The 23,226-nt window shown below is 46.6% G+C and overlaps 1 protein-coding gene across 1 annotated transcript; it reads right to left on the reverse strand.

Moving 5' to 3' along the window:
• Positions 1–21,876: 21,876 nt before the first annotated feature.
• CCR6 (C-C motif chemokine receptor 6) lies at positions 21,877–22,960 on the reverse strand. Its single transcript, XM_075347266.1, has one exon. The coding sequence runs from the start codon at positions 22,953–22,955 to the stop codon at positions 21,882–21,884; it is 1,074 nt and encodes a 357-aa protein (XP_075203381.1). The 5' UTR covers positions 22,956–22,960; the 3' UTR covers positions 21,877–21,881.
• Positions 22,961–23,226: the final 266 nt, after the last annotated feature.

A 23,226-nucleotide genomic window follows, 5' to 3' on the forward strand; every position in this document is an offset into this window, starting at 1 on the left:
ACAGGAACAGCGCTTCAACAAGCGGGCTCCAGCCGTCCCCTTCGAGCCCGGGGATGTGGTACTGAAACGGAAGAGAAGAACTCATAAGCTTGATGACCAGTGGGAGAAGACCCCGTATGTCATACAGCCCACTGAATGGGAGAATGAAAAGACCTATCTGATCAGTCGCGACCAGGGAAGAACTGCAGCTACAGTTTCCAGGGATCACCTGAAGAGGTGCCCACCCCCCTTAAGGTTGGCAAACGAAGTTCCGGTTCCGATACCGAACAGGGAAAAGGAAAAAGAGGTGATCCACACAGTGATGGGTGACTTTCCAGCAGACTGGCCTATGCAGAACGGCACAGTGATTGTTCCGGTGATAATGTTCCCACAACACGTGGAAGAAATGGAAACGGAAATAACCACCAGTGAACCGCTTGAACCAGTGCCCAGGGATGCACCTATACCAAGCCCCCGTAGGTCTCCACCTGCCATACCTGCCATACGGGAAGAGGAACAGATTGTCTCCTCTATCCCATCGCCCGCTACTAGCGACATTGTTCCCCGAAGGTCCACACGCCCCAACCTAGGTAGGCCCCCGCTTAGGTATAGGGAAACTACCATCTAGAGGTGCAGCATGTTGATTGTGTAAATAGCTGAATGAATGAACACCAATGATCCGAATGACTTACCTGATTTATACCGTCCATAAAAGGAGAAAGTTGTCCCCGTTGGGACCATCAGTATGTTTATTCCTTGTCTGCCGTACTACTACTTTGAAACAGCCCACATGAGTAACTACTCATGAACAAGGCCGAGAACTTGCAGGCCAACCACGAACTTGTGGTCTTGTAAATAATTCGTGGGCTGTATTCCGTTGCCACCTCCGGAGAGGCAGATTGGAGGAAGGACCCGCAGCAGAGAAGGCTGGGGTTCGGTCACCACCGGGATCGGTGACCATCCTCCGGGGGTCACGCGTCCCCCTGGACGTGGGGTCACCTGAAATGACAGCCAGGTGCGAGACACCGTACCCGTTCCCGCTCGGGTGACCTGGACCAGGACTGGGGTAAAGGGGTGCTGCCCATTTCTTAGGGGCAGCATCAAGGTGTAGGTTGCTTCGGTGGGGGAGCGGAAGAACATGGACCCGTCCGTTATTAATAAAAATGTTTTATACCGTTAGTAACGTTTAAGAGAAAAGCCTCCCATAAGAGAAGAATGAAAAATATGCTCATGTTATATGTTTTCCATGTTAAATTTCTATTTTTCAGAAATAAAACCGGTGATGGACGGGCAGCCCGTGGACGGTCTGCATTTCACCAAGGGGGAATGTGACTCCCTGGACTAGCCAGGTATTCACAGACACAACACCACACCCCCCCTCCCCTGGATAGCCTACATCAGTCCAACAAAATCCTTGTTGCCTCCCTCCAGGGTCTGATGTCCACACCAGGTGGGGCGGAGCCAGGCAGTTGGCCCCAGCCACCGAGGAGTTCACAGGCCTGGAGGCGGGATAAAGCAGTTAGTTTTGAGTTCAGTTGAGTTTGGAGTTCAAGTGGAGTGGAGGAGTTGAGTAGTGGAGTTGAGAGTGACAGCAGAGAAACTGCTAGTGTCTGGGTAGGAGCTCAGGCACTGTCAGAAAGTTCTGCAGACGGTGGTGGCCATCTGCAGGAGGTGGTGCAAGTCAGCAAAACCGTAGGACCGGGGATGGGTGGTGGCCCGCCGGTACCGAGCCGGGGAGCAGATTTGTACCAAGCACAAAGGCAGGGCCATCGGACCACGACTAGGCTAGGAGCCGCCGACAACGGTCAAATTCGAGAGTGACCGGAACCCCAGGGGTTTCCTAACACCCAAGACCCGACAGAAGGCAACAGTCTACACAGTGAGGATAAAAAGCCACCGCCATAGGCTAGAAATCCAAGGGCCAGCGCCTGCGGGCAAAACGGCCTCCTACGGTACATACACGCCAGGGAGCGGACTACCATTGGGAAATTATCGGAGTCGATACATACACAACGGTGCAGGGAAAGATAGCCACCATCAACCTGTCCGGGGAGAGCAAAGACACTGCAGCCGGCTGCGGGACCCGTCCATCCAGCCGTTTGGTTTACCAGAGACTCTGTGAATCTGTGCCTGAGTGAGTACAACAGTGCCATCCGGCACCGCGCTGCCTCCGCAACCCTGCACCCCAGCTACTCTGCCTCCCCGTATCACCACCGGGCCCCTTGGCATCCTGCTGTTCAACAAAAGTTTTATTATGCAAAAGCTAATGTTTTATACTGTCAAGTTTTATAGTGTAATGTAAGAGTTTATCATGTTGGTAACGTTCAAAAGAATGCCTCCCATAGAGGGAAGAAAATGTTTATAATGTTTATGATGCACACATGGGATCTGGGGAGTTACTCGTCACCGGGCCGGTTTGGGGTATCATAGCGGCCTGGCCCTGTTCCGTGACCCCGTCGGTATCAATAAAGATGGGGCTGGGGTTATTCACAGGGGAGTAGGATAAAGTTTGTCTTCGTGACGGCACCTATGTGTGCGGCTATGATGGGAGCCGCCGCTGCGAGATATCTGTTTCTTTCTCTGGGGCAAATGGTAACACAGCTCAGATGGTCCAGCTCTCCACAGGCAGAGCTCAGGCCCCAGGGAGAATGTTGGGCGTATTAGTCCACTCCAATATGGGAGCGCGGGAAGGATTAGACGACACAGTGGTTGCAGTTTTAAGTTGTTTACTTACTGTATTGCTCCTGCCGTTGGACTGCCGGACTCTGCTGTGATGGCCTCAGCCGATCCCGAACAGTTCGGAGGTCAGAACTGGTGGGGTTTTCCTTGTGAGTCCTTCCTCCCTGTTCTGTGTTTGTGCGAGTACCTGCGGCTTGAAGCTATGTTGGGACCTGAGTCCTTGGGGTTTGTTAAGTTCCCTGTCCCGTATAGCAGGCAGCGTGAGTCCGTAGATGGAGCCGCCCTATGGTCACCACTCCTAGCTCTATGTACTGCTTTGCCCCGGGCGCTGTGTGTGGGCCAGAAGACTTGAAATCCTCTGCCCGGCTTGCAGTGCCCAACAGTCTAGGACTCTGCACCCTGAGGTGTGCGCTGGTCCTGAGGGAGCTATGAGCTCTTCCTTTAGCGACCGTGTTTTCCTGTGTCTCACTTGGTTCCCAGTGGTTTCTCAACTCACTGATTGTGTAAGTGTGTGTCGCCTTGCTCTCCCCATAACGTTATGATTAAAGGTGTTAAGCCAGAAACGCGTTAACCACGACTATGCCTTGTCTGAACTGCACTGAATAAATCACCTGGTCACTCAGCTGGATCGTTTTTCTTCATTTTCATTGCTGCGGCCGGGGCAGGGCCGGATCCGAGTCTGAGGTGCGGTGAGGTCAGACGTGGGTGAGCTGGATTCTTTTACAAGCAGGGAAAGATAGCCACCATCAACCTGTCCGGGGAGAGCAAAGACACTGCAGCTGGCTGCGGGACCCATCCATCCAGCCGTTTGGTTTACCAGAGACTCCGTGAATCTGTGCCTGAGTGAGTACAACAGTGCCATCCGGCACTGCGCCGCACTGCCTCCGCAACCCTGCACCCCAGCTACCCTGCCTCCCCGTATCACCACCGGGCCCCGGGATCACCAACCCCTACCCACGGAGGGGACAACATCCTAGCTGCTCCCCGCCATTGCTCCCAGGATCCCCGTCACCAGCAGCGGTTGTGCCCATAATCACCACGACCCGTGGGTGGCGTCACGAACTATATCTCCAAACAAACCACCCCCTTTTTACTCGTGGGCGAGGAGCGCTGCTCGAGTCCCAGGGTCCGGCCCACCGCTCGAGCCACCGAGCAGCAGCAGAAGCCCCGGACCCGAGCGTAGCGAGCGCAGCCCCTCCGCCTGTGACAGGTGTCACAGCGGCCTTGCCCGGTTACGTGACCCCATCAGTGTCAATAAAGATGGGGCTTGGGTTATTTACAGGGGAGTGGGATAAAGTTTGTCTTCGTGATGCCACCTGTGGTGTGCGGCTAAGATGGAGAGCTGCCACTGCGAGATATCTGTTTCTCTTTCTGGGGCGGATTGTAGCACAGTTCAGATGGTCAAGCTCTCCACAGGCAGAGCTCAGACCCCAGGGAGGATGTTGGGCGTAGTAGTCCACTCCAAAATGGGAGCGCGGGGCGCGGGAAGGATTAGACGACACAGCGGTTGCAGTTTAGGTTGTTTACTCACTAAATTGCTCCTGCCGTTGGACTGCCGGACTCCGCTGTGATGGGCTCCAGCCGATCCTGAACAGTTCGGAGGTCAGAACCGGGTCCTTGGGGTTTGTTAAGTTCCCCGTCCCGTATATCACAGCAGAGTCCGGCAGTCCAACGGCGATCACTGGCATGTCGTTTTACCTTGGAATCTACTACAGTGAGCAAAACCTTGAGACTGCATCCCTGTGTCGCTCCGTTATTCACCTGTGCCCACCATCATAGACTACTACTACCACCTCCATCTGCCCTGGGGCCTAGCTCTATCCGTGGAGAGCTACACCATCTAAGCTGCGTCACCATCTGCAGTGGTGGCACCTAACTTGCCGCATACCACAGGTGTCATCACAAATAAACTGTCATTGTGACGCCCTGGACTAGCCAGGTAGTCACAGTTAGGCCCCCGCATAACAACCTTCCCCTAAAAAGGGTACCATCAGCCAACCTAAAACCCTGAGTCAGCCCTCTCAGGTTCTGACGGTCACACCATGTGGGCGGAGCCAGGCAGTTAGCCACGCCCACCAAGGAGTTTGGATAGCCTGAGGTGGGAAAACACAAGAGAACGAAAAGGACAGGGAAAGGGAGAGGAAGGAGAGGAGTAGGGAGAGTGACAGAGGAGGAGAGAACGTCTGTCAGGGGTCAGGATCGTAGCCCAGACACCCTGTGGCCAGGAGGCAGACGGTGGTGGCCACCTGCAGGAGCTGGGATTACAGCCGGTGGAACCGTAAGGACCGGGGACGGGTGATGGCCCGACCGGTACCGAATCGGGGAACCAAAAGCACCAGAAGGGGTACTCAGACCCAGTACGAGGCCCACAAGCCACTGGACCGAGTCAAATTAACTGATTTGGGTCTGGACTCGAGGTCCCTTCCCATCCAAGGCCTGACTGAAGACAACAGCCCACCCAAAAAGGATAGAAAGCCACCGTCAAGGCATAGAGATCCAAAGGGCCAGCGTCTGCAGGCAAACGGGTTCCTCAGCACACATTCAGTTGGTGAGCGGATTACCGTCGCTGAAGCGTAGGCAGTTGAACACACACACAAAAGGTGCAGGAGAAAGAAGGCAACCACTAGCCCGAGAAAAGGGGAGATGCGCAGCCGGCTGCAGGCACCCACCACCATCTTGTTTGGTTTACCAGAGACTCCAGCATATTTGTAATAGTGAGTACACCAGTGCCCTCGGGCCGAGCACCACGCCGCACCTCACCGCATCAACACTGCCCTACACCAGCACATTACAGCGACCCCTCGGGCCCCGGGACCATCACCCCCTACCCACGGAGGGGTTAACACCAAGCTGCGTAACACCGTCCCCGGGAGCCTAGTCAACGGCAGCGGTGGTGTCCATCCATTCACCACAGCCCCGTGGGTGGCGTCACAAACTCTCAATCCCCAAACCACCACCCCACCTGCACGCGTAGCGCCAACCAACAACTCCCAACCCCCCTTTATAAAGAGGCGGCGGGACCCCCGAGTCCGTGGGAAGCTCGAGCCACCCACCGACGAGCACGGATCCGAGCAGCTTGGCAGCCAGCCGAGCCCCAGGGCGGTACATCATCATCCCCTTCCTATTTCCTAAACAGAGCCGGGCCGCGCCCCCGCGGCACCCGAGGAGCAGAACTGCTGCCTGGTGACAAGTCACCCCAGGCCCCGGTCCAGGCGTGTCACATGTGTCGCGGGCGGGGAGGACACCACCGCCGCGCGCTCGCTAATGCTCGGGTCCGGCGCTGCTGCGATGGCTGCTCGGTGGCTCGAGCGGTGGGCCGGATCCAGGGACTCGAGCGGCGCTCCTCACCCATAAGTGAAAGGGGTGGTTGGTTTGGGGAATTTAGTCGGTGACACCACCCACGTGTCGTGGTGAAGATAGGCACCACCGCTGCTGGTGACGGGGATTCCGGCAGCGATGGTAGGGAGCAGCTGGGATGTTGTTTTCCCCCTCAGTGGGTAGGGGTCGATGGTCCAGGGGCCCGGTGATATGATGGGGAGGCAGGGTTGGTGAGGTGCAGGGTTGCAGGGACAGCGCAGCGCGGTGCCGGATGGCACGGGTGTACTCACTCAGTAAGAAATGTACAAAGTCCTCGGTAAACCAAACGCGCGGATGGACGGGTCCCGCAGCCGGCTGCAGTGTCTCTCCCCGGACAGGTGATGGTGGCTGTCTTTCCCTGCACCTTGATGTTCTCCTTTTGACTACTATGGATTCCCAACGGTAGTCCGCTCCCCGGTGTATGGGTACCGGAGGAGCCCGTTTGCCCGGAGGCGCTGGCCCTTGGGTCTCTAGCCTTAGGCGGTAGCTGTATACCCTCACGGTGTGGGCGGTTGCCTTCAATAGGGACTTTTGCTGTTAGGAAACCCCTGGGGTTCCAGTCACATTCGGATTTGACTATTGTCGGTGGCTCCAAGCCTAGTCGGGGTCCGGTGGCCCTGCCTGTGTGTGCTGGCTTCACTTCACTCCCCGGTCGGTACCGGCGGGCCAACGCCCGACCCCGGTCCTACGGTTCCACGTTGCTTCACCACTCCTGCAGACAGCCACCACCGTCTGCCAACCTTGCTGTCAGTGCCTGGGCCTCAAACCCAGACACCCAAGTATTCACTCCTCACTCTTCCACCTCCTGGATTGAACTGTCATTTTTCCCGCCTCCAGGCCTATGAACTCGTCGGTGAGTGGGGCCAACCGCTTGGCTCCGCCCCACCTGGTGTGGACATAAGACCCTGGATGGAGGCAACAAGGATTTTGTGTTTGGCTTTTGTCCCTGTCTAATGGGGTGGGGTGTTTGTGTGTTATCTGTGACGACCTGGCTAGGCCAGGGCGCCACATTCCCCCTTGGCGAAATACAGACCGTCCGCGGGCTGCCCGTCCATCACCGGTTTTATTTATTTTTTTTTTTTCAAAACTGTAAAAATATAATTTAACATGTAATACATTTTAAACATAAGTATTTTTGTGAGGACACTTAAACGGTACACATATAAACAAAAACATTTTTAATAATGACTGATGTCTTCCGCTCTCCCACCCAAGCAACCTAGTCCTGATGCTGCCCCTAAGAAGTGGGTAGCACCCCTTGACCCCAGTCCAGGTTCAGGCTGCCCGAGCGGGAACGGATACGGTTACTCGCACCCGGCTGTCACTTCAGGGGACCCCACGTCCTTGGGGGACCCCTGACCCCCGGAGGATGGCCACCGGTCCTGGTGGTGGCTGGGCCCCAGCCTGCTCTGCTGCGGGCCTTTCCTCCAATCTGCCTCTCTGGAGGCGGCTCCGACGGAAAATCACCCCTCAACTTATTTACAAGCCCACAAGTTCGTGGGTGGCCTGCCAGTTCTCGGCCATGTCCATGAGTAGTCTCTCATGCAGGGGGGGGTAAAAGCACACAGGGTCCCTCCGGGGACAACTTGCCGGCAACGGCCGGAATAATCAGGTAGACAATCAGATGAAGGTTCACGGTTCATTAAGGTCATTCAATCAAACTGCTGAGGGTCCCAACGGGGGACAACTGCTTTTCTTTTCCTCATCTTTAAACAGCAATCCCGCGGCACAGCTGCCGTTGCTGCCACTCCTTGTGTGGAGCACCTTCTGCTTGCTCTGGTTCAGGCAGTGTGGGGGAATGGGCCCAGACAGAGTCCCTCCGTGCTGGCTACGACCGGTACCTTTGGTAATGAGGGACCCCTTTGTGACGTGGCCTGCTCTGCCTCCTGGCAGCTGCATCCCCACTGTGCCTCAGCCGAGGCCCGGGGTCTGGGAGCGGTCGACGGGACTTGCGGTGCTGGCCTCTGGTCGAGGATCGCCTCCGCTGCGGCCGGGCGGACTGCCAGGGCCGTCGTCATCTCCGTCGCGGCCGGGATGGAAGCCGGGACGGGTGCCAGGGTGGTGACAAAGGTAAGGCCCGGGGGGCCTAGGTCTGGGCCCTCTCCCACAGACGCTGCGGGCTCCGCTACCGGTGGCAGGGGTAACGAGTCGGTCAGGGCATTGGCCGCGGGCATGGGCAGTGAGGGAGGTAGCGTGATGGACGGCAGCAGGCCGGGCCCCGCAGCCGTATCGACCGATCCCTCGGGGACATAGGTGCCTGGGTCGCTTACCCGCTCCTCTGAGACCACCTCCCCTTCGGATGCCCAAACGGTTGCGGCCAGGCCCTTCATCTCCGACGTCCACTTCGCCAGCATGAAGTGGACTTGGGCCTGGAGCTCCTGGCACATCTTGCGGCTGGATCCAGGAACGTGTTTCAGCAGAGTCCTGGCGTCCCTGCACGCTGCAGCGCTAGTTACATGCCGCCACGGCTGCGAACTCCACTCCTCCAACGGCTCCGTCGGGCGCAGACAGCGGGGCTTCGCTTTCGCGCCTTCCCTGCTTGGAGAACACGCTCGAGCGGGAGATTTTTGCGCCAAGATGGCGGCGCTTCAAAATTTTTAGCCGGACACTGCCGGCGGAGATCACAAGGCGCACTTCTACTGGTAAGTAGAGGGGTTCAATCCTGTTCGTGACGCCAAGTTGTCACGGGCGGGGTGGACGCCGCCGATGCGTGCTCGCTAATGCTCGGGTCCGGCGCTGCTACGATGGCTGCTCGGTGGCTCGAGCGATGGGCCAGATCCAGGGACTCGAGCGGCGCTCCTCGCCCGTGAGTGAAAGAGGTGGTTGGTTTGGGGAATTTAGTCCGTGACGCCACCCACGGGTCGTGCTGAAGATAGGCACCACCGCTGCTGGTGACGGGGTGTTTTGCTATATTTTTAACACTAAGGTTCAGATACGGCTTTAAAGAAGGCAATTAATTAATTTTATTATAAAGGTTAATACGAAATACAAACTTAAAGGAAAAGTATGATATTGCGTACACTTTTGTATATTGAACATACAAAGGTTAAGCACAGTTAAATACTTACATCACCAAGGAGATTTGGAACATCATCTGTCTGGAACTATAGTCAGAGAAGCATGACATAGACAGAGAACTCCTGGATATCACTGCCCGGACATCTCACGCAGCAGCAAACACGAGCTTCTGTCTGTGCTATATTTCTCTGATCTTAAATAGAGGTTTGTACAATAATTACAAACCTTAAAGTTAATGTGTTGTAGTCTTATTGATTCATTCCCTTTGATGGCCAGTCTTTGGGCATAGATGAACTAGAGATATACCAGACATCAGACAATGGGGTAATAAACCCACAGACATTCAAATCTTCCAAGAATACACATCAGGTATTTGAGCTAGGTAAATGGATATATTGTCTGTCTGTGTATATAGCAAACCCATAAAACATCAGATTGTTGAACTAAAGTAAACCATAAGGATTCTCCTACAATGGTATATTGTCTGTCTGTAAATATACAACAAACACACAGAAACCCTTAAGCATACACAAGATTTTGTAACCATGTACACTTTGTCCGATTAAACAATATGTTATAGTATAACATAATGTATAAACTCAAAAATAGCCATTTTTATATTTGCAATACACGGGGATCCCGGGAGCGATGGTAGGGAGCAGCTGGGATGTTGTTTTCCCCCTCCGTGGGTAGGTGTCGGTGGTCCCGGGGCCCGGTGATGTGACGGGGAGGCAGGGTTGGTGAGGTGCAGGGTTGCAGGGACAGTGCGGCATGGTGCCGGATGGCATGGGTGTACTCACTCAGTAAGAAATGTACAAAGTCCTCGGTAAACCAAATGGCTGGATGGACGGGTCCCGCAGCCGGCTGCAGTGTCTCTCCCCGGACAGGTCATGGCGGCTGTCTTTCCCTGCACCTTGATGTTCTCCTTCTGACTACTATGGATTCCCAATGGTAGTCCGCTCCCTGGTGTATGGGTACCGGAGGAGCCCGTTTACCCGCAGGCGCTGGCCCTTGGGTCTCTAGCCTTAGGCGGTAGCTGTATACCCTCACGGTGTGTGCAGTTGCCTTCAATCAGGACTTTTGCTGTTAGGAAACCCCTGGGGTTCCAGTCACATTCGGATTTGACTATTGACGGCAGCTCCAAGCCTGGTCGGGGTCCGATGACCCTGCCTGTGTGTGCTGGCTTCACTTCGCTCCCCGGTCGGTACTGGCGGGCCAACGTCCGACCCCGGTCCTACGGTTCCGCATTGCTTCACCACTCCTGCAGACGGCCACCACCATCTGCCAACCTTGCTGTCAGTGCCTGGGCCACAAACCCAGACACCCAAGTGTTTACTCCTCACTCTTCCACCTCCTGGACTGCACTGTCACTTTTCCCGCCTTCAGGCCTGTGAACTCCTCGGTGGGTGGAACCAACCGCTTGGCTCCACCCCACCTGGTGTGGAGGGAGGCAACAAGGATTTTGTGTTTGGCTGTTGTCCCTGTCTAATGGGGGTGGGGTGTTTGTGTTATCTGTGACGACCTGGCTAGGCCAGGGCACCACACATGCACTACAAGCAGAAAAAAAAAATGTAATCTTAGAAGCTAAATATTTTTAGAAATTGATCATTATTTTGTAATCCTATATTTCTATTTCTATTAGGCCTAAGACACATGGCGAGAAAAACGGTGCGAGTGGAGTGCGATAAAACATCGCATTCCACTCGGACCAATATTAGCCTGTGTGTCAGCGCACATGAGCGATTATTTTCTGAGCCCTAATTAGACCGAGAAAATAATCACAGCGTGCTGTGACTGTAATGTGATCCTTGTTTCTCTCGCACCCATTCAAGTGTATGGGGCGAAAGAAAGATCGCACTGCACTCGCGGTACATCGGTGTGCCACGAGTGCAGTGCGAGAATGGCAATAGCCGGCTACGGAGGAGAGAGGGAGAGAAATCCCTCCCTCCCCTCCTCAGCACCGGCCCGCCGCTCCTCAGCACTGGCCCGCCCCCCACAGCAGAGGTCCACTCGCACAGTCACAGTCCTCAGGGACACTCGCATGACACTCGGATCTGCTGTACTGCCAGCGTGAGCCGAGTGTCATGTGAGGAGATCGTAGTAATCCCCGTGTGGCCCCAGCCTTAACACCATTCACTTCTGTAGTTGTGTAATAACATTCTAAGTGGTTTAGCAGTGCTAGACAACCCCTATATTTGATTGTGCTGTTATTGTACTTAGCCATATATTGTCATATATAAAGCCAAATTCATACAAACTGCAGTAGAACAAAAACATTTTCCAAGTCATTTGATACAACTCTATGCCCTTATATTACCAAGCTCATAATTCTTTTCTGAATGGAACAAATATCCCGGATGAAATGCTGGAAGCCAACATTATCTTGCTCCCAAAGAGCACAGACAATACTTTAAACATTTCTAAATATAGGCCCATTTCTCTTATTAATACTGATACCAAAATAATTTCTAAATTTATAGTCAATCGATTGCTGTCAATTATCTCTAGTTTAATTAATATGGATCAGGTTGGATTTATTAAACATCGACAGGCTTCAGATGCTACTAGAAGATTACTTAATCTTTTGTCCCATGTAGAAAAAGAGAAACTGCCCACCAGTTTGCTCTCCTTAGATGCCGAAAAGGCCTTTGACCGCATTCATTGGGGTTACATGTCCGCCACTCTTGACAAATTTGGTTTTCATGGGAAAATTTTAAATTTAATTTTAAAATTATATTCTACCCCCACGGCATGGATTTTGGTGAATCATTTCCTTTCAAATAAGTTTCGTATTTCTAATGGTACTAGACAGGGCTGTCCGTTGTCCCTTATACTCTTTGCCCTTATGATAGAACCACTTGCTGAATCCATTAGATTAGATGAAAATATTAGGGGCATCCATTATAATAGAAGACAATACAAGATCTCATTATATGCGGATGACATTCTTTTGACGCTAACCAATCCGTTGGAGTCTTTGCGGCGTGTTAGTTCTATTATTACAGATTTTTCTAATATTTCCTATTATCAATCTAAATAGGAGAGAAAAGGCGCAATAGGGTCTTACCCGATATATTGGGCAAAATCATATAGAAGTGATGCACTCACCTGATCGGGTTGTGCCAGTCACAACTCCTTTAACAGCAAAGAGTGAGCGCCTGAGCGGTCCAGCAGCAGCCCTGTTGCACAAGTGGAACATCAAAAGAAAACTGGAGGAAAAACAGGTTTTTCGCCGTGCTTGAAGACCACAGACATTGGTGTCAAACAGATGATTCTTTTTATTCATTCCTACCCCAACTGTCTCCTTCTTCAGGGAAAAAAAGAAGAAGAAGACCCTGAAGAAGGAGACAGTTGAGGTCTCCGTAACGCGTAGGAATGAAATAAAAAGAATCATCTGTTTGACACCAATGTCTGTAGTCTTCAAGCGCGGCAAAAAACCTGTTTTTCCTCTAGTTTTCTTTTGATGTTCCTATTATCAATCCAATCATTCCAAATCTAAAATGTTGCAGTATAATTTAGACCCAAATTTACGTCATTTTTTGCAGTTAGAATTTACATTCGACTTGTCGTCCAATGAGCTTCTATATTTAGGTATAATTATCCCTTCTAATTTACAGAAAATAATTTCGGTTAATGTCAGGCGCGCCTTAGATGTAATTCAAGCCACTTTGAATACCTTAAAAATCACTGAAACGTCCTGGGTAGGGAAAATAGTCTCTTATAAAGCTCTTATTCTACCAAAAATTTTGTATATAATGCGTTGTCTGCCCTTGACTATCCCTAAACAAATATTGATTAAAATACAAGCACAGATCTCATCTTTTGTTTGGCAGGGGAAGGTTCCCAGAATCTCTAAACTTACCTTATTTAAGCATAAGAAAAATGGAGGTATCGGCTTGCCTAATATCCAAGCCTATTATTTGACGAATTTGGTCAAGCAAACCCAAAACACATTACTGGATCATTTCAACAATAGTTGGATGTACATTGAGAAAGGCCTGTGCCATAATCGTCATAAACGGGATGTGATCTTGTCATATTTAATAAAAAGAAACAAACGTTTAATGGATAATCCGACTACCAAGGCAGAAATAAGAGCGTGAACATTACTGCAAGATATTTTATTACGCCAGGGCGAACCCCTCAGCGAGATTAGAGAGGTCTCGTTAGATTTATTAGAATTATTAATCCCACGTATTAAACTAGATGGTTGGAAAAAGAAGGGAATTTTAAACATGTGTAATTTATTAAGAAACAATTCTCTTTTAGGATTTGAGGCTCTTGCTGAGGTATACCATCTGCCTGATACAGAAAAGATTAATTGGGTTAGGATAAGTGAATTCTTGGCAGATACAACAACTTCTGCCTTCAAGATTCCGAGATTACTGAATGTTCTTTTGCACAATCCGACTAATGAGATCTTCTGGAAAACTAGTAACATTTACAGAATATTCAATGATGATCTCCAATTGACTAAATTACAGTATATGAAATCTTGGGAAAGAGATCTGGATTGCTCATTCTCGCTTAAACGATGGCAAACTTCCTTGAAACACACATATACGAATTGTGCTTGTGCTAATTTGCAGGAAACACGCTATAAATTACTTAATAGATGGTATTATACGCCTCAGAGATTGAATGTCATCTCATCCTCTAATTCAAGTCTTTGTTGGAGGGGTTGTGGCTGTACTGGCTCTTTTTTCCATATTTTTTGGAGTTGTCCTTTGTTGGGTACCCTATGGAAAGACACAGACCATCTTATTTATACGGTGACCTCAGTTAGAATTCATTTGACCTCTGAGCTACTTCTCCTGTCTATTGGTTTGGAGGAGTTGAAAAAGCAGTGTAGACAAATTACTTGCCATATTCTTTTGGTCCTTAAATCTTTACTAGCGTCCAAATGGAAGGAAATAGATGTCCCCTCAATACAAGAAGTTATAGATAGGGTTTCCTTACACAACATATATGAGTACAACATAGCCCTGAAGGAAGGTAACTTTTCTAGATATGCTGAGAGGTGGTATCTGTGGTCTCTTAAATTTAACCCAACCCTTAAGATATACGACCTTTGATGTTATTCTCTTGTTTGTTTTGGTTTTTTTTCTACATATATTAGTTGTTTGAATTTTCTTACTGTTTGCAAAATTTGCCTTATATTTGCAGTATGTTTCTTTTGCATAGTAATAGTTGCTAGGAATTCTGGAGTTGTATATTTTTATTTATTTATTTTTTTAATGTTGCCTTTCAAATTATATCGAAAGCCTATTGTTTGTTAAAAAATGGCAACAATTCTAAAATATGTAATTTCAATGCTTGCTACACCTCATTTTATGTTTCCCCTTTCCCTTTTCCCTGTTATAAATAAAGACAGTATACAAAAACATTTTTCAACTTTATTTTTTTTAAAGCCTATACAAAAGATATATAGCAGTATTACAAGTTTAATATTTTTTTTATAATGTAAAAACTCAATCTGAAGCACAATGTTAAAAAGATAGGATGTAATAAAAGTAAATGCAAGTGAGAGCAGACAGTTAAATGTTTGTGGGAGGGGAGCTGCTCCTCCATAATTAATACATATCCACAGGTATTCATAGTAAAAAAAAATCCATGTCATCATATTTAAAATGACTTCAATCCAGAGCTGCAGTTGAAGATTACTGTAGTATTGCTTTCTTAAAGGAAACCACTCACTTGATTAATACTGCCCAAACCACAGGCAGCAAGAATCAGAGCCTGGCTGCAGCATTCCAGCCAGGAATGTATTTCAGAGAAAACAGTGTTAAAAAGTCTTACTACTCCAAGTGACTGACAGGTCTCTTCCTCTGTGTCTACATAGGCAAAGATCTGTTAACAGGGGAGTAACAATCGTGGTCACAGGGGTCGCAACCGCGACCAGGCCTAGAGGTGCGGGAGCCCACCAACTCCAGCACCTGCTTCAGCTGGATGTTCTTCCAAGGGAGCACAACTAACTGAAATGCATTGTGGCAGAGAGACCCATTGGGTCACTGTGCTGTAATTCAAGCTACGAACTAAACAGTGGCCAGCAGCTGAATTTGGTGGTACCATGACTGTGGGTGCTTGACAGCGACATCATGCGTTGCTATAGCATACTGAAGTCAGCAGCCAGCCATTGTGAACTGGCTACAGAGGACCAGACAACAAGGCAGCCATGAAAGGTGAGTAGAATGTTTAAGGTTTTACTATACGTTAGAGATATAATGGATATATATATATATATATATATATATATATATATACACAGTATATATATATATATATATATATATATATATATATATACATATATATATATACAGATATATATATCTCAAGAAGGGGACATATTTACCAGGATGGGGCCATATATACCAAGAGAGGCCCAGGATGAGGATATAAATACAAGGAAGGGGACATATTTACCAGGATAGGGACATACACTACAGTTCAAAAGTTTGGGGTCACCCAGACAATTTTGTCTTTTCCATAAAGTATGATGCAGCAATCCCGGTATCAAAATGTGTATAAAGCAGCAATAAAATTCAATCCTTTATTAGTATTAATCTAAAAAGAAGAACTCAAGTTCCTCCAGCTCATGAAACAACAGCTCACAAAGCCATCACCATGCATGATTGATTACGTAAATACCCGACCAATTGTTAAACAGACCGTGCTGTATTCAGGTATACATAGTGGTGGCCACTAAGTCAAACAAATTAGGAAAAAAAACACAACAAACAAAACAAATGAAGTGATAGTGCCAAGGTCAAAGGACAACGGTCCAATTTGATAAAAAACTTAGCATAAGAAATTAATATACCTAAATAAATATGTTATTGTTTCACACTGGTGCTGACAATGGTCAGACACAAGAATATATTAACATATATTAAGGCATATGATAAAGGAATGGTCTCACCACATCCTTTCACAAAAGGGCAAGCAGTCTCTCCTTCGGAATTCTGGGTTCAGTATGCTGGTTCAGCATTCACTTTCCCTATCCAACCAGGAGGCCAAAAATAACAAAATTACCTGCCGCCCCAGACTCCCATCCTGACAAGGACGGACCACATCTAATATTGCATAGATGGACCCCTAAGCTGACCCTGTTGGTGTCCCGACGCATTTCGTCCACATCGACTCTTCAGGGGACATGGGGCTATGTGTATATCAGGTCCTCATTGCCAGCCCTCACATGCCTAAGATGTCAAAGGATTTTCCATGAAGTATCATACTTTTATTTATCAAATGAGTTGCATAATGATTATAAAATATAGTCCAGACATTGACTAGGTTAGAAATAATGATTTTTACTTGAAATAATAATTTTCTTCTTCAAACTTTGCTTTCGGCAAAGAATGCTCCATTTTCCGCAATTCCAGCTTTACAGACTTTTGGCATTCTAGCTGTTATTTGCTGAGGTAATCTGGAGATATTTCATCCCATGCTTCCAGAAGCCCTTCCCACAAGTTGGATTAGCTTGATGGGCACTTTTGTACCATATGGTCAAGCTGCTCCCACAACAGCTCAAAAGGGTTGAGATCTGGTGACTGGACTGGTCACTCCATTACAGATAGAATACCAGCTGTCTGCTTCTTCCCTAAATAATTTGTGCATAATTTGGAGGTGTACTTTGGGTCATTGTCCTGTTGTAGGACGAAATTGACTCCAGTGAAGTGCTGTCCACAGGGTATGGCATGGTGTTGCAAAATGGAGTGATAGCCTTCCTTATTCAAAATCCCTTTTACATTGTACAAATCTCCCACTTTACCAGCACCAAAGCAACCCCAGACCATCACATTACCTTCACCATGCTTGACAGGTGGCGTCAAGCACTCTTCCAGCATCTTTTCAGTAGTTCTGCATCTCACAAATGTTCTTCTGTGTGATCCAAACACCTCAAACTTTGATTTGTCTGATCAAAACACTTTTTTCCAATCTTCCTCTGCCCAATGTCTGTGTTCTTTTGCCCATATTAATATTTTCCTTTCATTAGCCAGTCTCAGATATGGCTTTTTTTTGCCACTCTGCCCTGAAGGGCAGCATCCCAGAGTCGCCTCCTCACTGTAGACGTTGACACTGGCGGGTACTATTCAAAGAAGCTGCCAGTTGAGGACCTGTGAGGCGTCAATTACTCAAACTAAAGACTCTAATGTACTTGTCTTGTTGCTCAGTTGTGCAGCAGGCCTCCCACTTCTGTTTCTACTCTGGTTTGAGCCTGTATGTGCTCTCCTCTTAAGGGAGTAGTACACACCATTGTAGGAAATCTTCAGTTTCTTGGCAATTTCTTTATTTCTAAGAACAAGAATAGACTGTCAAGTTTCACATGCAAGTTCTCTTTTTCTGGCCATTTTGAGAGTTTAATGGAACCAACAAATGTAATGCTCCAGATTCTCAACTAGCTCAAAGGAAGGTCAGTTTTATAGCTTCTCTAATCAGCAAAACTGTGTTTAGCTGTGCTAACATACTTGCACAAGGGTTTCCAAGGGATTTCTAAACATCCATTAGCCTTTTAACACAGTTAGCAAACACAATATACCATTGAAACACTGGAGTGGTGGTTGGAAATGGGCCGCTATACACCTATGTAGATATTGCCTTCAAAACCAGACGTTTGCAGCTAGAATAGTCATTTACCACATTACCAATGTATAGAGTGCATTTCTGTTTAACCTATTGTTAGCTTCATTGAAAAAAATGTGCTTTTCTTTCAAAAAAAAGGAGATATATAAGTGACCCTAAACTTTTGAACTGTAGTGTATATACCAGGATGAGACCCAAAAGGTGGACCTATATACCAGTTAGGGGAATTATTTACCAGGATGGGGCCACCTATACCAGGTAAAGCCCATGATTGTCATATTCTGTATATACCAGGAAGGGGATATATATATATATATATATATATATATATATATATATATCAGTATGGGGACATATATATATAATCAGGATGGGGACATATATACCATGATGGGGACATATATACCAGGATGTGGCCTAGGATGGGGGAGATATTTACCAGGATGGGGGACATATTTATCAAGATGGACCTAGGAAGGGGGACAGTTACCAGGATGACTATATGGAGAGAAGGTATGCACACCAGTGACTATGCAAGGAGAATACATGTAATAGCAGAAACTGCGGTGTGAATACTGGCCTGAAAAATACAATAGCTATATGCAAAAATGAGAAAATGACAATGGAATCTGCATTACTGCTATGAAATATGAATAAAGAGAAAGTTAGCTATTGAATTGATCAATTGAACAGAGCCCCAAAACCTCTTCACGGTACTCTCTTACCAGGATGAGATATATATATATCAGTATGGAAAGAATATTTACCAGGAAGACGCCAAGTATGGATTACATAAGAACAGGATGGGGGACATTAATGCATAATGTGGGGAGGGCAACTCATATGTCTTTAAAAGATTTAGAATGCTACAAGAGCCATACATCTTGCCAACAGATGCTTAGGAGGGGCCATACTCAAATTTTGCAACAAGGCCCATTGAACTCTAGTTAAGCCACTGCCTGTCAATCAGCTAGAGCGATGGATCGATAAAAGGAAATTGGCCAGCCCTTCTGTTTATGACTCATAGAAAAACATATGTGGCTGCAATCATGCAGCCACACTGTGACTTATGCAGCCTGAGAATTGGGCAGAATGAAACAAGTGTCAGGTTCCCTTTAGCTATCAAAATACAATAATATGCAAACCTTCTTTGATCAGTTTTATTTTGTCCCTAACATTGAAATAATATGTGGTGATATGTTATTATTGTTAATTTAAAAACTTCATTACATTCTCTCCAATTTACTAATAAGGTTTATTTTTTTCTTAGGTTGCGTGTCCACAATGAGTTATTGGTGACTTTTTAATACTGCATCAAAAATGCAGTGTCAATGGCTATGTTCACGCAGTGAGTTTGTCAGTGTTTTTTTGCATATTTTTTCCATTGGCTTTAGGCAAATGCATAGTAATAAAAAGCTGATTTTTAAAAAATAAGTAGCGATGTCGCAGTGTGTAAAGCACGCTTAAGGCTATGTGTGCACGTTGAGTTTTTTACTGTGTTTTTGCAGTGCGTTTTTGTGCATTTTTGAGCTCAAAACTGCATGACTTTTTTGAGTTGTGCAAAAACGCACATAGCCTTATGGTTCCAGTAAAGTAGATGGTGTTTATAGAAATCTACTGCTCACAGTGCTTCTCTTTCTCTCAATGAAACCTGCTGTGCATGCGTATGACTCGGCGAGTCTCACATCGGCATCACCCGGGGTGGCCACACACACTCTATCGACAGGAGCTTCTTAGCTGCATGTATTTCTATGCAGCTGACCTGCTCCTGTCTGTGAGTGTGCGGCCACCCCACGTGATGCCAATGCGAGACTCGCCGAGTCATACGTAAGTGGGACTCTGGCCTTAGGTTAGGATTCCACTTGCAAGAGACTCGCGCGTATCTTGCATCAAATCAACCGGCACAGCTTGCCTCTCTCACGACAGGAGTGGGTCAGCTGCATGAATTTCTATGCAACTGAGACGCTCCCGTCAGGAGAGAGGCAGACCATGCCAGGTGATGCGATGTGAGATATGCTTTCTCTCGCAAGTGGAATCCTACCCTTAAACTTGTATCAGATGTGTAAAATAAAAAACACACATGCGGTTTAGTGCATATCTGCATCTGAAATGCATAAAAAACTCATTTTTTCTGCATGACTATATCAAAAGAGTCTCAGAATCTATATCATAAAGAGTGGGTCTTTCTGTCTCAAGCCATATACCTGATAAAGCATATCCCCTGATGAATCCTGGCGGAGGAAACACGTTGGGAGGCTTTTGGAGAATTTATTACGGCAATTTGGTAGATAAGGGTCCGTTTGGGACTGTCCTTGTAAGGGCAGGAGCTAATGGGGAATTAGGGTCTATATTAGTCCATTACAGGGTAAGAGCTCTACGCCTGGGTATGGACAGACACCTGATTCTTATAGCTTATAACCAAGCTTTTTTGAGATCCTATATGAACCATCAGGTTGTTGTGCTATATTGTATCAATATGTGTAATCTTTAGGCGCTGCTATAGCCCTCAGTAGATCAGCGGATTAGTACAAATGGTAATCATATCTAATATTTAGATCCTGGTCTCTCTGCAATCATTACACCCTGAATGGTTGATTAATGTTGATGTGGCGGTTTTGATAAATTCTGATATCTAGTGGCACATATTTTTTTGATAAGACTGGTGTCTGATATACAGATATCGAAATAGTCCCATTGGACAATAAGGTTCTTTTTTCTTTCACTTTGTGTTAATTTGCACCATTTTTTGCACGTAATTCTTTTTAACTATCAGAATAAAAGTTATGTATTACTCTAATCCTCTACTACGCTGCGAATATATCCCAGTTTGAAGGAGGAATTGTGACACTAATTTCATTTAATGTTATTCCAATTGCTGGTATTCATGACTAACAAAAGAGACAAAAACTTCAGCATCAAAAATGCGATAAACACGCTTGTAAAAAAACACTCCAAAACGCAATGAAAACTTAACTTAAACATAACTTAATTTACATAATAAGTGCAGAAATGCTGCAGAAACTCTGCAACATCAAAAACTCGCCAAAAGCTCATTGTGGGAACGTAGCCTAAAGCGGGCTTTACACGCTACGAGATCGCTACAGCGATCTCGTTGGGGTCACGGATTTTGTGACGCACTTCCGGCCGTTGTAGCGATGCCGTTGCGTGTGACACCGATGAGCGATTTTGCATCGTCGCAAAAACGTGTAAAATCGCTCATCAGCGACATGGGGGTCCATTCTCAAATATCGTTACTGCAGCAGTAACGAAGTTGTTCCTCGTTCCTGTGGCAGCACACATCACTCCGTGTGACACCGCTGGAACGAGGAAGCTCTCCTTACCTGCCTCCCGGCCACAATGTGGACGGAAGGAGGTGGGCGGGATGTTCGTCCCGCTCATCTCCGCCCCTCCGCTTGTATTGGGCGGTGGTTCAGTGATGCTGCTGTGACGTTGCTGTGATGCTGAACGAACCGCCCCCTTAGAAAGGAGGCGTTTCACCGGTCACAGTGACGTCGCAGGGAAGGTAAGTAGTGTGACGGGTCCAGGCGATGTTGTGCGACACGGGCAGAGATTTGCCCTTGTCGCACAAATGATGGGGGCGGGTACGCACGATGGCGATATCGGTACTGATATCGCAGTGTGTAAAGTGGCCTTTAGGCTTTGTTAGTTACATACTATCTGAATGCATTGCTGACCAGAAACGGCTTCTATACATGTCTTTGTTATCTATCTTAAACGTAAGGCTGTGTGCGCACGCTGTGTGCGCACGCTGTTATGACCACAAAGATGCACATTTTTTGTCCCAAAAAAATGCTCCCTCGGCATGCATTCTGTGCCACGTTTTACTGCGTTTTTTACAGAGTTGTTGCCCAATGCGTTTTTTAAGTCAAGTCTATTGACTGGAAGGGCTCAAAATCACTGGCAAAAATGTAGAAAGAATTCACATGCTGCATGTGGTCACCACAAAGACGCAGCCAAAAAAAAGCTGCAACGTGCGGACACCAAAAATGAAATCTCATAGACTTTACTGGGGATGGAAATGCATGAAAAGCATGCAAAAACGTAGCGTGTGAACAAGGCCTAAAAGTACTAGTACATATAGGGGAATATGTGAAAAAGCATTTTAATAACTTTTGAATGTGACTGGCTTTTATAAATCTAGCATGCTCAGAGTTCAAGCCTAAATCTGGATTTTTTTTAACAATATTTCAGTTTATATATAATGTTAAAATGATCTTATTTTTTTTCATAATTTTTTTATTTCACATGGTAAAAGTTGAGTCACTGTCACTAGCATATACTTCGCTTGTTTTCCTTGAAGAGTACATGTCAGAAGACGCTCTTGACAAATGAGCTCTAGGTATGCAAACATTTTGAAAGCACCACAGATCTTCCATGATTTTCAAAAAATAATTTCGAAATTGTACACCAATGAAAACGTAGATTACTGGATTTAGACAGCAGTGAAAATAAGCCAATGTCATTGTTATAAACAATGCATAAGAATCATTAATTCCTTCCTGACAGCTTTGTGTTTTTATAACTTTTTTCAAAAGAACTACATTATATGGAAGTTGGCACACCAGAAATACAATGACCACAGTGACAACAACATTTATTGCTTTATGTCTTTGAGAATTTTTTGCTTGCAAGAGGGTTTTAATAATAGAGGCATAGCAAAAAAACATGACAATAAAAGGCATTAGGAATCCTATGCTGATCTCAACGATTTTAGCAGCTAACTTCCATTTAGCTGCTTCTAAAGTATTAGGAAAAGAGGCTTCACAAACAAAGCGGTTATTATTTTCCTTATAGCAAGCACTGAAAATATATGTTAATACAGAAAATATGGCAGAAATAATCCACACAGAAAAACAGAGTGCTCGCTTATATGCCAAAGCCATTGTTCTGAGTCGAAATGACTTCGTAACTTGTACAATTGCAATGTATCGATCGATGCCTACACATGCCAACAGCAGCATGCTGCAATTAAAATTTACTGCATAAATAAATCTTACCAATTTGCACATAAAGTCCTTAAATATCCATTGATTATAGTGATATACAGCCCAGAATGGAAGGGTTAAAATAAATAATATGTCTGCTATTGCCATATTTAGCAGATATATATCTGTCATATTTTTTCTTTTCTTGTAACAACTGAGTGTGATCACCACTAGTATATTCCCCACAAGCCCAAATACAAATATAAAAGAAAATACAGGAGGCAAAAATGTTTTCAAAAACATTCTGACGGCATCATGACTGCAAGGTACAGCTTCATCATCGAACTCATAATTGTATTCTGCAGTGGAGGTGGTGGTGGTATTTGCCATTTTCACTGTGATAATTCACTGAATTCTAGAATTTTCAAGAAAGTTGGTTACTATATTCTCAAAACTTAAAACATAAATAAAATACATATACAGTAGTTAAAATTTGTAATCTGATTTTGTATGGTGTGAGTAGAGATGATGGGATTTATCTGCAGCCAATTGAATTTGATTGAATGTTGTGACAATTTCCAGGTCTCCACAAATTCCATCAGTTTGCAATTCAATTCATGCAGATTGAGGAAAAAAAACACCTGGCGGAATTTCAAACAAT

Source organism: Anomaloglossus baeobatrachus, chromosome 5 (assembly GCF_048569485.1).
Source record: "Anomaloglossus baeobatrachus isolate aAnoBae1 chromosome 5, aAnoBae1.hap1, whole genome shotgun sequence".
Lineage (NCBI taxonomy): Eukaryota > Metazoa > Chordata > Amphibia > Anura > Aromobatidae > Anomaloglossus > Anomaloglossus baeobatrachus.